General features: G+C 36.0%; 1 protein-coding gene across 1 annotated transcript; it reads right to left on the bottom strand.

The window, feature by feature from the left end:
- Positions 1–10,119: 10,119 nt before the first annotated feature.
- Positions 10,120–14,188, bottom strand: LOC136811597 (beta-1,4-galactosyltransferase 2-like; the record flags this gene model as incomplete). Its single annotated transcript, XM_067068226.1, is given in 3 exon segments — positions 10,120–10,933; positions 11,345–11,449; positions 14,066–14,188. Coding segments are annotated over 3 exon segments (370 nt in total), but the record flags the coding sequence as incomplete, so codon positions are not given.
- Between the last annotated feature and the right edge of the window lie 505 nt (positions 14,189–14,693).

Genomic DNA, 14,693 nt, shown 5'->3' with positions numbered 1-14,693 from the left:
ATACAGCTACAATCATGGTTGTAATATTTGAGGAAAAAGACAATCATGGTCGTAATATTTGAGGAAAAAAGAAAATCCACCGGGAAGTTTTAAAACCACAATCGATTTGTAAGTGCTCTAAAGTAGAGTTTTAACATGAGACTTAAGACGAGCTTGAACCAAAGATGTTCGGGGAATGTTATTTGCTCGATTTACAGTGAGATTCGAATTATAGAAAGTATTTCAAGAAAGCCCTGAGAGGACTGGGAATTAGTTCGAATTATAGAAGTATTGAAATACCTTATCGGCTCTTTTTTACGCCGGCCCTAATTTAACGCCGGCCCTTCTGTTATTACGCCACAGCCTGATTTTGGGCTTACGCCAATCAGCATAGGCGTAGCGAGATATCCTGCATAATTTATGGATGAGAGTGGTTTTTACGACAGTAATTATTGTCTTTGTTTAATCAAAAGATAATGGATATGTCATAAACGTCTGCACTCCATCGTAAATTTTGCAGGGTATCTCGCTACGCCTATAATCAGGGCCGTAAAAAACGCCAAAATTTGTGAGAATGGCTATTTATGCCTGTTTATGCTTCAATTTACATTATAAATATCATTTTTCAGTAGTAAACTGTTGAAAATTCCATTGAAAATCACTGATTTTTGCGAAGTTTTGGATATGGAGTAAAACAACGGATAATTCTTTATCTTCGAATCATACCCAAAATTCTTTAGAATAGAGAAAAATGGTCAAAAATTAATGTCACTTTTAAGTGAAATTTGCCAAATGTTGGCCCTTTTTACACCGACCCTTTTAACGCCAGCCCTTATAACGCCAATAGCCTAAAAAATAACGCCCATAAAAAGGGTCAATAAGGTAATAGAAGTTTGAGTAAGCAAGGGTCAAATTTAGTCCGTATAAAAAAGGCCGTTCTGAAAGCCTTTTGTTCTTTCTATTGTTTCTTTTTTTGTTTTCGAGAGAAAGAATTGTAAAAAGGTTTCCTTAAGGGTAGGACTTTTATAAAAAATCTGAGGGTCGGTTTTTGGAGGTCCCACATATACCCCTCACAATTCACCAACCCTAGTACCCCCCCCCTTGGTCGACCTCTAACTGTTAGAGGCTGATGGATTTGCCTACAAAAGTTTAGAAAACAATTAATAGGCTTCTAGACCAGGGTTTTTATACGGACTTTGGTTTGGAGTGTGTCATGTACCGTGTTGCCGGCTCCCTTGCTTTTTGGGTTCTTGGCTGTTAAAATTCATTTATTCCCTGACCTTGGGCATTTATTCATAGCCTTAATTTTTTACGAATGAATGAAACGAGAAATACATAGACTGTATTCCTGTCGCAGTTTACCCTAACTATCTAATTGTCACTAGCTATAACTTTCATTAGATGCCACTGCAGCAAAACGAACACATAGTGTTAAATTTTCGAAGTACAGGTTTCCATTTTCATTAATATTGACATTTAAGCCTGAAAAACTCATATAAAGTTAAGAGCAGCCCAGCCAGAATCATATGACTTACTGGTTTTTCCTATAAAAAGCGTATATCTGAAGATACTGCTCTTTATATGTTATTTTACTATGAAGAGCGCTTAAAATAACTACTTGTGGTATAAAAAGGGAATTTCCCAGAAAAGGGAATTTCCTTAGATTCATTAACTCTCCAGGGATGAGAAAAAGACAAACTGAGATTTCAAAATGAGTAACCAGATCAAAAAGGTAAAGTCTTTTTGATGATGATAAAACAATAGAAAGACCGTAAGATAAGAATGCTACCGTTAAGCGGAACTAAAATACTGAAAAACGCGCAAACGCAAACGCAAAATTATGAGATGTTTGCCCAACTTCCTTATGTATGAAGCTATGAATGCCATCATCGGTCGCTTTAGGCTCCCTGCGGTGGCAATTAATGAAACTCATGTCTCAGTACTTCAGTGGGTGTCTAAATAGCAGGATATTTTCGATATATATTAAGTTGGGTAACTTGACTTTCTTGAAAAAAACAATGTAAGAACTCTATGACAACGTACAACGAAGTATTTTTTAAGGGCTAGTAATTAACGTTTATAACACGTACATACTTCCAGGTCACATATGTGGAACAGATCGTTCCCATTATTCGTGAAACTAAAATCTTTGAAAATTTCCATCGCAAAGATTTTTCCAGTACAGGCAAAGAAAATCTATTGTGAGCGAAACGAGCAAAAGAAATTGAACTTTCTTAAGTATTTCTCTTTCAAATCATCTATCCAGAAGGAGTGAGAAGAAATTAGAAGGGCGGCTTGGCGGCTTTGGTATTCCGCTGAAGTGAAACTAAAAACAGTATGGTATACGTATGGATTCGTTATTTTCGATGGTGCAATTATCATATTGGGAAGCCAAGTAGACACTATTGTTGAATCGGAGTGAATTGGTAGCATTGATAAAGACGAGTTGTCGTTCTGTTTGTCTTCGGAGATAATCATTACAAACTGTATGTCTTCTGAAGATTCCGTATTCGTAGTTAACATCACACGTAGACGATCCTATCGTCTACACAAGATCACTAAAAAGGGAATAGTTTAGGAGAGGCGTGGTAAATTCGGGTGGAGTAAGCAGTGGCGGAGATGTTTACAGTGTTCCAAAACTCTACCGCCACGTTTTTCCCGTAAACCGCCCTGACGCCCTAACTCTTTCTCGCATTTGCTTTAAACGGACGATAGCATCGTCTACATCACACCAGAAGTCCTTGAAGTTATTGAGATTGTAGTTTTCATAGATATGTTCACGCCCCATGAACAATGCTGATACTTTTTTTCCTTGCTGCATATCCCAGTGGAATGTCCTGGACAGTAATATAAGAAATCTACCTTCTGTTAAAACCTTTAAGATTGCAATTTTAAAAATTTTGAGACCCAAACAATCGCGTGTTTTTGATGTTTCTGACAATCAAGGTGTAGTCTTTCTAAATCGACTTCGGGTAGGGTTTAGTCATCTCAACGAGCACAAATTTAGGCATGGTTTTCGTGATACTTTAGACCCTTTTTGTGGTTGTCGAACTAACTCAGTTGAAAATACTCAGCACTTTTTTCTGCACTGCTCTATATATTCCCATGCGAGACAATCTCTATTCGACAAACTACAAGACTTAGGTATTGTTTTCCTCCCACTAAACCCTTCTTATTTTTGTCGGTTTCTGTTATACGGTGATGAAAGCTTGAAGTATATATTTTCTGAAAGCCAATAATATTCTCTTTCTAATGGTAAAAGTTTCAGCTGAATTTAAAAAACTGGGCAGGATATAATTAAAATCTTAAGAATTTTAACCTTACCTACTTCAAAGAAGTTAAAGTCACCCATAGTTTTTGAATTTTGAAAAAATAATTTCGATACTATGTTCCCAATAGATTGAACTAAAAAAGTGTCTTGGGATTTTTTTTGGAATTGACTTTAACTCTTTAAATCCTAAATTCTGTAAAAATATCGATAAAAAAGTAAATTTAAATGTGATTTTTTTTAGTTATCTGTAAACTGAGGAAAAACAACTCGGTTAGAAATAAAATCCTAAGACACTTTTTAAGTTTGATTATTTGGGAATCTCATAAAAAAAGAATGAAGTCAATATCTAAATGCTATGGGTGACTTTAACTTCGTTAAAAGTAGTATGGTGTGGTAAAATTTCGTTTTTTTCTACATCAATTTGAAATTTTTAACGAAATGATTGCTGTTTATTTGAGTAATCAGTGAAATGTGTCAAAAATATTACTATTCAATAAGGTGAGAATAAACATCAGCTGAATTCTCTCTTTTGTCTTTGTTGTTTCCGAAAGAGACAATTATTTGAGTAAATAATCCATCATAAGACGAACTTTGTTTTGAAATTAAAATGGTTATAACTCTGGATCAAAAAAAGATTTTAAGATCGCGATTTTACCAAAATGAAATCCAGTAACTTTTCTTCCAATTTGACTGAAAAAATTTTTTTTGACAAAAAATCGGAAAAAAGGTGTACACATACCTTAATCGCGTCATCAAAAAGGTTTAAGCGGAGCCCGGGCGGGCTGGTAAAGCTAACTTTAGACAACTTTTTTTCGATCACAGGACAGGGCATTTAAAAACATAAAAGAAGTAGCAGATGTTTAGCCTATAGAAAAAGTTTCAGACAAAGTTATTCTTACTTTTACCATATATAAAAAAAAGGTGAGAATTTCAAGTTAGAAAAGTAATCCTTCCGAAATTGTTCTCAATTTTCAACAGCAATTTGTCATACGGAAAAACAACAAGCTCATGCTCATAACACAAACATAGCGAACCATATCTTGACTAAAATTACTCATATCGTCCTCTTTTTTTTCTCAAAGATTAAATAAAACACTCTAGAAAAAGGCATTCGGTCAGCAAAATAAATTTAAACTCCTTAGAAATAACAATGAACTTTAATAAAAAGTTTAAAAGCCCATTTTAAGTAGCTTCTAGTTTTCCTTTATTATCCTAATTATCTTAATTAGTTTTTTTCGTCACAAAAGCAAACGCAGCTTTGAAAATGCTTTCAATACAAGGTATAATATAATTTAGAATATAATAGATTCATAATGTGTAGACTACTAAGACTGACAATTATCTTCAAATGAAAATACACATACCAGCAACCTTTGGCGGCGCGGTCAGCTTTTGTGGGAACTGGAAACGAAAAGAACAAGTTAAATACACGGGTTTCGAATTAAATCTGGCGCGAGAGAAAAAATCAAGTAAATAAAAGGAGCGATAAGGGGAAATGCCTTATAAAAGGTTGATAGATTTCCTTTCTTCTCTTTTGAAAGCCAGGTGTTGATTCAAAAGATGTTTTTCTATTTTAAATTCAATAAAAGAAATATGATTAAACGATTGACTTTTTATTTTAATGTTTTTTGTTTTCATAATGACCCATAAAGTCTGTCAAAATGGAAAAATGAGCTAAAATTGCTTGATACACGGCCAATTTTCGTTCTGTTTACTTGATATTTTTCGTGCAAATTTACATGGGATCAAAGCTAAAGCTAAGCAAAAATTTAATTCGAAACCCGTGTATTATTTTTCGACGACGGTATCGAAAACAAGAGCGTAGCGCTTTTATGAAAAATGATACCATTGTATTGAAGTAATGGAGGAACGTCAGTTTAGTAGAGCTTTTCAAATGCTAAAAATAGTTTGCACTCTTCCGCAGAGGCCTAGGAAAATGTCTCTCATGTGACATAGAGTTTTGGTGGGAAATTTGCGATTGGTTTGTTTTAGAGTTACACGCTTTTTTTTTTATAAGAATACACTTTATAAGAATGTCCATGATGAAAATGGCCTAAAAATTAAGAATATGCTAGGAATATCACCATCATGCAATTTTGCTATTCAAGCAAAGAATGTCATTTTTAGAGCATTTTAAATTATAAATTGCCAATTACCCCCAAGTAATAAGAATGCTGTAAGAATATTTTAGGATGGTTTTCCCAAAAAAGTTAAGAATATCCATGATGAAATGGATTTACACCATTCTTATAAAAAAAAAAGCGTGTAGCCTATAGATACTGTGAACCGAGAACAAATCTTCCTTGTATATTCATTTCCAGGCCACTCGAAAGTCGACCGGGTTGACAGTGCTCCATGAGTAGTCTCGAGATACTGACACAAAGTTTTGAACTTAATTGCGTTAATTCGGTGTAAACAACTAGAGAATAAGCCAGCGCACCCTCACCTCATCCAGGGTGTATTGCAGAATCAATACCTAGCACAGTCACCGTCAGGCTTCTTGAGTTTCTGTCAACCTAACATAGCATGGGTTGACCCGGGTGAAGATACGTTTACTTGGCAAATGAATCAAAGCGCCGAGGTGGAATCGAACCACCCCGACATCCTTGATCGGTAGCATTATCTTCAGGACTGATGTTAAAGTCTTAAGTATGACCCGGTCAGGGTTTGAATCTACGAACTTGACCATCGCCGAATGGCCTACCTTTACACTACGCCTGCTATCGTTTAACTTTAAAAAATAGCCCATCTTAAAAATGGCCAATTTGAAACAAGCTCAGGAATGTACGAGTTTCTAGTTCGTCTACTGACTGTTTTTTTTCTTCGTTTCTTTATGACCGATTGGACTTACTCTTTCTCTGTTTAAAGTTTTGTCAGTCACGTCCTCTTTTATAACCTAACTTCAAATTATTTTTCGGCGATCTGTCAACGTAAATTTTGGTTTGTTAGAGTATCGTTAAGTATTGCTAAATTGGTTTTCATTGTCGACGTCTGACAAATGCCAAGCCAAATCAGTGTAACAAAAGTAGTGAAAATTATGATTATATCGCAGTCAGGTTCAGGATCAGTTTGGGGTCAGATAAAAGTTAGTGTTATGGCTAGAGTTTAAAAGATACCTCTTTCTATATACAGTGAAGTTTCTATAACTCGAAAACGTACGGGGAACATATAATTTCAAGTTATGAAGATCAGTTCTTAAGGCATTGTTAACTGAAGAGACCATAAATCTTCAACGTTGAACTGTGTCACAACCTCCAACCAAGAAACTTCCACAGTGTTCAGAAACTCCAGACGAAGGAATAGAAAATACATTTTAATCCGACATGCTTAAGCTCTGTAGGTGTCTGGCACCTAATTGCATAGTTTGAATCGCAGGTTTTTCCGTAGAAAGCATTACGTCATGAATATCATATCATTAAGCTATCTTAAGACACAAACTAAATAAACTAGTCGTAATAGTCGAGCCTCAAAAACAAACTAAATCAGGCACATTTACTGTTTTTATATTGTGTTTACTAAAAAGGAGCAAAACAAATTAAAGCGGATGAAATAGAATGGTAAAACATTGAAGAGATTGAAGCAAATTAATTAGAACATTTTGTAATGCAGTTAGAAAATGGTTGTCAGCGTTCATAATTTACTTTCATTTTTGCTTATACGGAACAAAATAGTAGATTAACAGGGAAAGGCATTGTGTTGTGACAAAGCTTATGCTCAAGTTAAAAATTCACAGATGAGGGCGCAAACCACCAAACCTTGCTCCTAAAACATTTGAGCCCTCTTTGTTGAATAAAGTCTGCACTCCTTCAATAAACATAGCTAAACATAGGCTTTTGTTTCAAATATTTCAGTGCAAAAATATTTTTTAAACATGTTGTTTCAAGGTCAGGTAGCTTGCTCCCAGTTTGTTTTGACTTTACTGAGGAAAAGATCTTAGTTTCTTGTCTGATTATACAAATATACAAACATAATCAGCTACCATTTCAAATTTTAGGAATTTAGGAGAATTTGTTGAATTTTAGGAGGATTTTAGGAGTTTTGACTTATTATAGGTGGGATCCCTGTTGCATTGTCTCTTCATTTTTTTGCTTATTTTCTAGTATGTCTGAATCAGTCGTCTAGCATGCTGGACTACATAAATGATTCTTTAATTTTCAATTTTACAAAAGTCAACCGAAAATTTCAGTTCTCCTTGTGTGTTCGAGTCATGGTGGAGACACAGCTGAGCTGTATGGAAGCAAGAATTAAATACACCGCAAAGTTTGAAATAAAATTGCGAAGATGATTTCGTTTAAATAGAAAACTTTATCTACATCGGTATATATATTTTTCCAAAATATAAATCAAATTATCCTAAAAAACATAAAACAGTATTTTACTCGTTTAATCATACAATAACCTGATTCTCATAATGTTTTCTTTAAGGGCATGAGAAAAGTCTTAAAATTCGCCAACCAGGCGTATCTTTAAAAAAATTCAGTACGTTAAATATTTCAATAACACATTTCATAATCTAAAGAAACGATCAATTTTCTCATGGCCAGACCATGGCCAGTACGCATGTACGCATTGAGTAACAAAATGGAAAAGGCAGTTCGTTTGTGTTTTTTCGCATCTCTTCTGGTGTTACGGCGCGGTGGACTAAGTAAACATGATCTGAATCAGGTTATCAGGCTCTCATGTGGAATAGACATTACTACGTAGAAAAAAAGCCGTGACGTCTAGTATCTAGGCTATGCTCTCTGTAACTAAGACAAAGTAAGTTTCGAGACTAGTTCCGAAACTGTCGAACGTGCTAACCGCACTGGCTCAACTTCAGTATCTTTGAAATCATTCGTAGGCCCAATTGTAAACTTAATGGCTTAAGAAAAATTATAGCATTTTGGGTTTTAGCCTCGTTTAGGCTAAAAACTCGTCCCCAGGCTCCAAAAATCAAAATCTTGAAAAAATGAAAAAAATGCCCACTAGGGATTTGCCCAAGGATCAAGTGTGCAAAATTTCAACCCAATCGGACCAATTTTGAAGTCTCCAACCTGCCCCAAAGTTTTAGCCTCGTTTTGACGAAAAACTCGTCCCCAGGCCCCAAAAATTAAAATTTTGAAAAAATAAAAAAAACGCCCCCAGGGATTTGCCCAAGGATTAAGTGTGCAAAATTTCAGCCCAATCGGACCATTTTCGAAGTCTCCAGCCTGCCCCAAAGTTTTAGCCTCGTTTTGGCGAAAAACTCGTCCTCAGGCCCCAAAAATTAAAATTTTGAAACAATGAAAAAAATGCCCCCAGGGATTTGCCCAAGGATCAAGTGTGCAAAATTTCAGCCCAATCGGACCATTTTTGAAGTCTCCAGCCTGCCCCAAAGTTTTAGCCTCGTTTTGGCGAAAAAAAAACTCGTCCCCAGGCCCCAAAAATTAAAATTTTGAAACAATGAAAAAAATGCCCCCAGGGATTTGCCCAAGGATCAAGTGTGCAAAATTTCAGCCCAATCGGACCATTTTTGAAGTCTCCAGCCTGCCCCAAGGTTTTAGCCTCGTTTTGGCGAAAAACTCGTCCCCAGGCCCCAAAAATTAAAATTTTGAAAAAATGAAAAAAACACCCCCAGGGATTTGCCTAAGGATCAAGTGTGCAAAATTTCAGCCCAATCGGACCATTTTTGAAGTCTCCAGCCTGCCCCAAAGTTTTAGCCTCGTTTTGGCGAAAAACTCGTCACCAGGCCCCAAAAATTAAAATTTTGAAAAAATGAAAAAAACACCCCCAGGGATTTGCCTAAGGATCAAGTGTGCAAAATTTCAGCCAAATCGGACCAATTTTGAAGTCTCCAGGCTGCCCCAAAGTTTTGGTGACAGACACACACACAGACACACACACAGACATTCTCAGATTCTAACTCAACTGAAGTTGAGAAAAAGCATGAAGAGATAACAAAAATCAAAAACTAAAAAAAGGCCGTAACCACGCCTTAAACTTTAGTCTTAACACGGCGTTAATGTTCATTACTGGGATAAGACTTAAAGGGGAGTTTCTAAACATCAACTAGAAATGGCGGTCACGACCACCGACCACGACCGGCGACCAGATAGCTGAATGGGATGCCTTTAGCATGAATAGATAGAACTTGTCAGTAGGAAAAAATTTGGAAGGCCAGTTTTAGAGATATGAATCTAATCAATTATTCTATTGTCTTTATGCTGACAAAATGACTAATTTCGACAGAAATAACAATCTGATGATGAAATACAAAGCTTCTCAAACAAATTTCAAAATAATTGATGCCACTAATTATTTTGATGCTGATAATACAAAAGGATCGAAATTGGCACAATAATCAAGCTCAAAGAGCGTCGAAATGGCTGTTTTACGTATTTGGCACGTGGCTTTAAATAGATGAGACAGGGGTGAGCTTACTCTTCAATATTATATTGAAATGATTAGAAGAGACACTCTACGTTGGAGAAAGGGAAAAAACTCAATAACCCAAATTTTTCTGGTCGCTGGTCGTGGTCGTCATTTCTGATTGACGTTTAGAAACTCCCGACTTAAAGGTTTTGTTTTGATTGAAAGGTCTGATGATGCTGATGTAGTAAAAACAAGTGCGACAAGATTAAAAAAAGGTTTTGAAAAAATGAAAATACATTGAATACTCAGCATGTAGACACTGCCTAAAATAAGCTCCTTTTATTCCCGTAGAAAACCTTTAATCACTATCTGTAGAGTGCAGTGTTAAGTCTTTTTGTCCGATTAAATTATCTTTAATCCCTAAGGAAACTGAATTAGGATTCGAAGGAATTCAATCAAAACTTGTCATGAATTATAGCTCTCTTTTAAATTCCAAACCCATTTTTTTCTAGGAACATTGTATTATAGAAATTGTATCCAATCAAATAAAAGAAAATAACGAGAGTTAGACACCCGATATTACAATCTTATCAAACCAGAAAACATATATAGTTTGAAAATGGAAATATATTAAAATAAGATCTTTTAAGTCTAAATAAAAATCTCAATCATAAAATCTCAAAATAATTAAATCTGTCAAATAAATTATTTTTTTTAATCATTTTAAAAACAACTTTCTCAACATTAAAAAGTCTCTGAAATATTCCAATAAGTGATCCGAGAAGGAATCAAAAACTGCTATTTTTGAACCTTTCAGGGTAAAACAAGTCCATGGAAAATGGTCTTCTTCCATCATCTCAATATGTATAAAGGTTCAGCCATGAATGAATGTATAATCCAGAGCTAAGTACTAGCTAAGAAATTGTATGAATGAGTATGAATCTATATCCGTATATATGTAAGGGGTGTGCACTCTTTGTTTTGTGTCAATAAACTGCATCTCTTCTTTTCGATTTTCATTTTCAAACATGCGTAGATCCGTACCCAGCTGGCACACACCGTTGTTTCAACGTTCATCTAATGTTCATAACGTCCAAATAACGTTAGATGAACGTTGAAAGAGTGTTGTGTGCCAGTTGGGTAGGTTTTTTCCTATTCAACCATAAAGAAAGGTAAGTGGTAATTACCTTGACCTCTTTCCGTCCGGACATCTATTTTGAGTACATGCTTCTCTTCAATTCGATTTTGACGAATGTCACAAGAGGTTGTTGGTCCACTTTGTCCAATTTATATTTCAATGTGTTTAGTCCGTCCGCTGACATTCTTTGAGCTGAGTTTCTCAACAAGTTCATCCTGAAATCGGAAGATAGAAAGTTGAGTTATTAGTGGTTATTAGACTGGAGTCGTTTGTAATTCGTAATAAAGTAGTATAGATGTTATTGGATGATAATACGATTATTGTTACGGGATTTAGTTTGTATAAAAATTTGTTCCCTCCATTGCTTTTTACTTTATTTCTACTGTGTCTGAATTTAGTCGTCTAACTTGCTAGACTAGTGGTTAGAAGTTTTCTCCCTAAGAGGAAACATTTGAAGTATATTTTGGTAGGTCGTGATCGACCTAGCCTTGACGCCAGTTCTGTAAGTGAAGCACATGCATGATTCCGTTTATAATGCTTGAAAAGTAGATTACCTCATTACTGCTCACATGAAAAAAGTACCAAGAAGTAAAATAAAAAAAATCGCCAAAAAATACCATCCTCACCTGTTAGGATCGGCCTTTGAGCTCTGGAAATGATGGATTCTAATCATCGTATAACGACCACGCTTTAATGATGGTCTGGTCAATTTGAATCCAACTTTGGTGATTCTAAAAAACAAATTTAAACAGATTTAAGTCACGAATCGGAGGAGCTTAAATGAATAAAATATTTACAATGTTCCCTGCAAAAATAAAAGAATACAGGAGACATGACCAGTAGCGTGGTGGCAGGGGGGGCACCCCCAGCGGGCGATTTTTTTGAGGGGCGCCAAAACGCAAATGGCGAAAAAAGACGTCTCTTATTACTAATTTCGGCGCCCCTTTGCTTTTTGGTCAGCCTAAGCTGAGCATTCAAATAGGTAAAATTTTCTTCCACCACTTCCAGTTCCATAAGACGGCAAAAAAAAATCCGATTTCCCGATCTCACTTTGATTTCTAAACTTTCTTCCGATATCGGGTTAACTTTTTGGGTACTTTTAGTGGTGTTTCAAGATGGCGATAAGTCAGATGTGATAAGTCAGTGTTGTGCCAAAGTATTTCCAGTGTAAATCTGTTGCAAGCTTCAATTTCTGTCATTTATTTTTTTAACTCGGCAAATCAAACACATGATTTTCATCAAGGGGATTCTTTTTCTACATCTTTTGAAGGTTTAAAGCCTTTTGCTCAAGTTTTTGTTTATGTTGAATTTTCTGATACTTTTTATTGCTGCTTTTTATTAGTTTTTGCAATAAAGACATATTTGTTTGCCTCTAGGTGGGATTGATTGTGTTATAATGTTATTGGAATTTGATAAAGTTTACAAAAGTACAGCTACTGTCTAAGTTTGATAAAGACTGGATGCAATCGTGCTTAATTTTGGACTTGGTTTGGACGTGTTTGATAAAAATTGTTTGGTTCCCGTCATTTCTACTTTAAAAGGTGGGGGTCATTCGGTCGGTCGGTCGAAAATATTTTTCTTTTAAGAAGCAGCTACATCTTGTTGAAAGGGAATCCGTGTGGACTGATCCGAATTAAGAAATTGAGAAAGAGTGAATAAACTGGTTTTCGGTTTACTCTCCATTAGCATGCGGCTCGCTACTTCGATTTGAAAACTTGTAAACACAGAGCGTGCGGGGGTCGACAGTGGAAATCCAGCAAAGCAGCGGAAAAGCTTTCCGACTCTCCAACTCCACCTGCTGACCGTAAATCAGGGTCGGTCAGATGACGGGAACCAAATGATGACATCACATCTCCTATTATTGGACTTGCAAAATTATGACAAATGGTCTTTGGAATTTGATCAATTATATTAATATTAATGTATACAGTTCTTGTCTGATCAACCTATTTTTCACGCAGTTCCGGACGCAGATAGTGTTTTTCTAACCTTTTCTAACCTTGGCGCACGTTTTGACTGAATGACGGAAAGTTATGAAAAATGGTTTCTAGAATTTAATGAATTACACCATCCAGTTACACAACATGCAAACTCTCATCACAACTTGCACAGCCATAACAAACAGATCCATCTGGTCTTCATTTAACATTGTTTTAAAGTTTAAAAAACACTGCCAGTGCTTGGCACAGAAGAGAGGACTCCCAGTTGAAATTAATTGCTACTCCGCTGCCCTGTTGAATTTATTTATTATGGTTGTGTGTTAATTCCGCCAAGGCGTCAAAGCGATTGCCCAAATTCATTAATGAATTATAGCTTTTGTTTGATGTCATAGAAACAGTGCTACAATGCTAAAGAGAAGTATACTTTGATCTTCTCGTGTGGGGGGGGGGGGGGTTGGAGGAGCTCTCAGGCTTGTTTTAAATAATTTTAAATCAAGTTATCAAATGTTTCACATTTTGTACATTATTCAAAATTTTTACTCTACTCTGTTTCAGTACATCTCTTACATCTGTTAACCCACTTATTAAAGCTATCTAGCTAAGCTCTATTGGCTGACCTTCCAGCCTCGGCTGGTTTATTTGAACCTTAGAATTGGCAGTTTTCAACCAAAAAGAGAGAAAGTACCCAGAAAATTTTGTGCTCGCTTCCCACGCATAATCTGTACAAAGGTATTTACTTTTAATAGGGGGCGCCAAAATCAAAATTTTCGGAAATTGCCTCCCCAGTTTGCCGAATTTTTGTCGACCCAACACGCTACTGGACATGACACCTACCTTAGGACATCTCTAGCCTTTCTTATCTATCGTTACCGTTCGTATACAGGATATCTTAAGGGCTAAAACCTGGACCTTTGAGGTGCAATTTTCAACTTCCATTAAGTCCTAGATATCACTCCTCGACCATTTCTGACGAAGCATAGCGTCAGCCTGGGTTTAGGTCCCAGGCAAAAATTAGGTCCCCTGAGTTTAAAGTCCCCCAAAGATTTATGAATTTTTTGTTAGCCCCCAGGACTTTTGACCCTAGACACTTTCAAAAAATTGACCCAGTAAAACAGGGTTTTCCGATGTAAATTGCGTTCAATTCTAAGTTTAAGATAAAATATTTAGCACACCTTGTATAAAAATATTGCGCCGCAGGGGAAAATTTTTCAGATTCATGAAGCCAACTATTAAGCTGAATTATTTTAGCCCCCACGTTAAGCGATGAGATTTTAGCTCCCCCAAAGTACATAGGTTCCCCCAAAAATGTGGTGTACTTCCAGCCCCCTCCTTTTTTGGGAAATATTTAGGGTGTAACCCCCCACCATGCTTTGCGGAGTAGACAAATACTCAATGCTGTTTGCTCACCTTGTGTATAGATCATCATCTTCTCCACCCCATCCCCAAAACATATTGGAGAATCCATTGATACGTTGAAAGTCCTCTTTTGTGAATGCACCTACACCTCCGAAAATGGTGGCGTATGGTAATCTATGGATGGATAGAAGTTTCATTATCAAAAAGGGCTAAAACGATAATCGTTTATCTTATCCTCTTAAGCATCGACCTTATTAAATATATGAAGACACTTTGTTGACACTAAAACTTTTATTCTTGGAAATTTAGTAAATGTTTAATTTTGAATTACCAAAAGTATCTGGAAATATTTGAAACTAAATATCATATTGTCTAATTGTAGTTTTCCAAAATTTCAAACTTTGGATATTGGTATGGTTGGAATAATTTACCAAGAAAGTGTCTATTGTATTGAGTCATTCCATTTTATATCCAAACATGGGGTGGAAAAACTTTCCAGGGGGTATATATAAAGGAGTATTGTTTTCATTTTCGAGAGGGCAAAAGGTTATTCGTCTACCCTCACTTTTGAGGTATGAAAAGAATTTTGGCGATTTTGTTTTTCTTTTGCAATTTTCCAGCTTATACCCATACTTTCCTTTTTTTTTGCCTTGATAAGGTTGGTACACCCCCCCCCCCC

This window comes from Clytia hemisphaerica, unplaced genomic scaffold (genome assembly GCF_902728285.1).
Source record: "Clytia hemisphaerica strain Z4C2 unplaced genomic scaffold, Clytia hemisphaerica genome assembly, whole genome shotgun sequence".
Taxonomy (NCBI): domain Eukaryota; kingdom Metazoa; phylum Cnidaria; class Hydrozoa; order Leptothecata; family Clytiidae; genus Clytia; species Clytia hemisphaerica.
The sequence above is the reverse complement of the archived record's forward strand: the minus strand, read 5'-3'. Positions and strand labels throughout refer to the sequence as shown.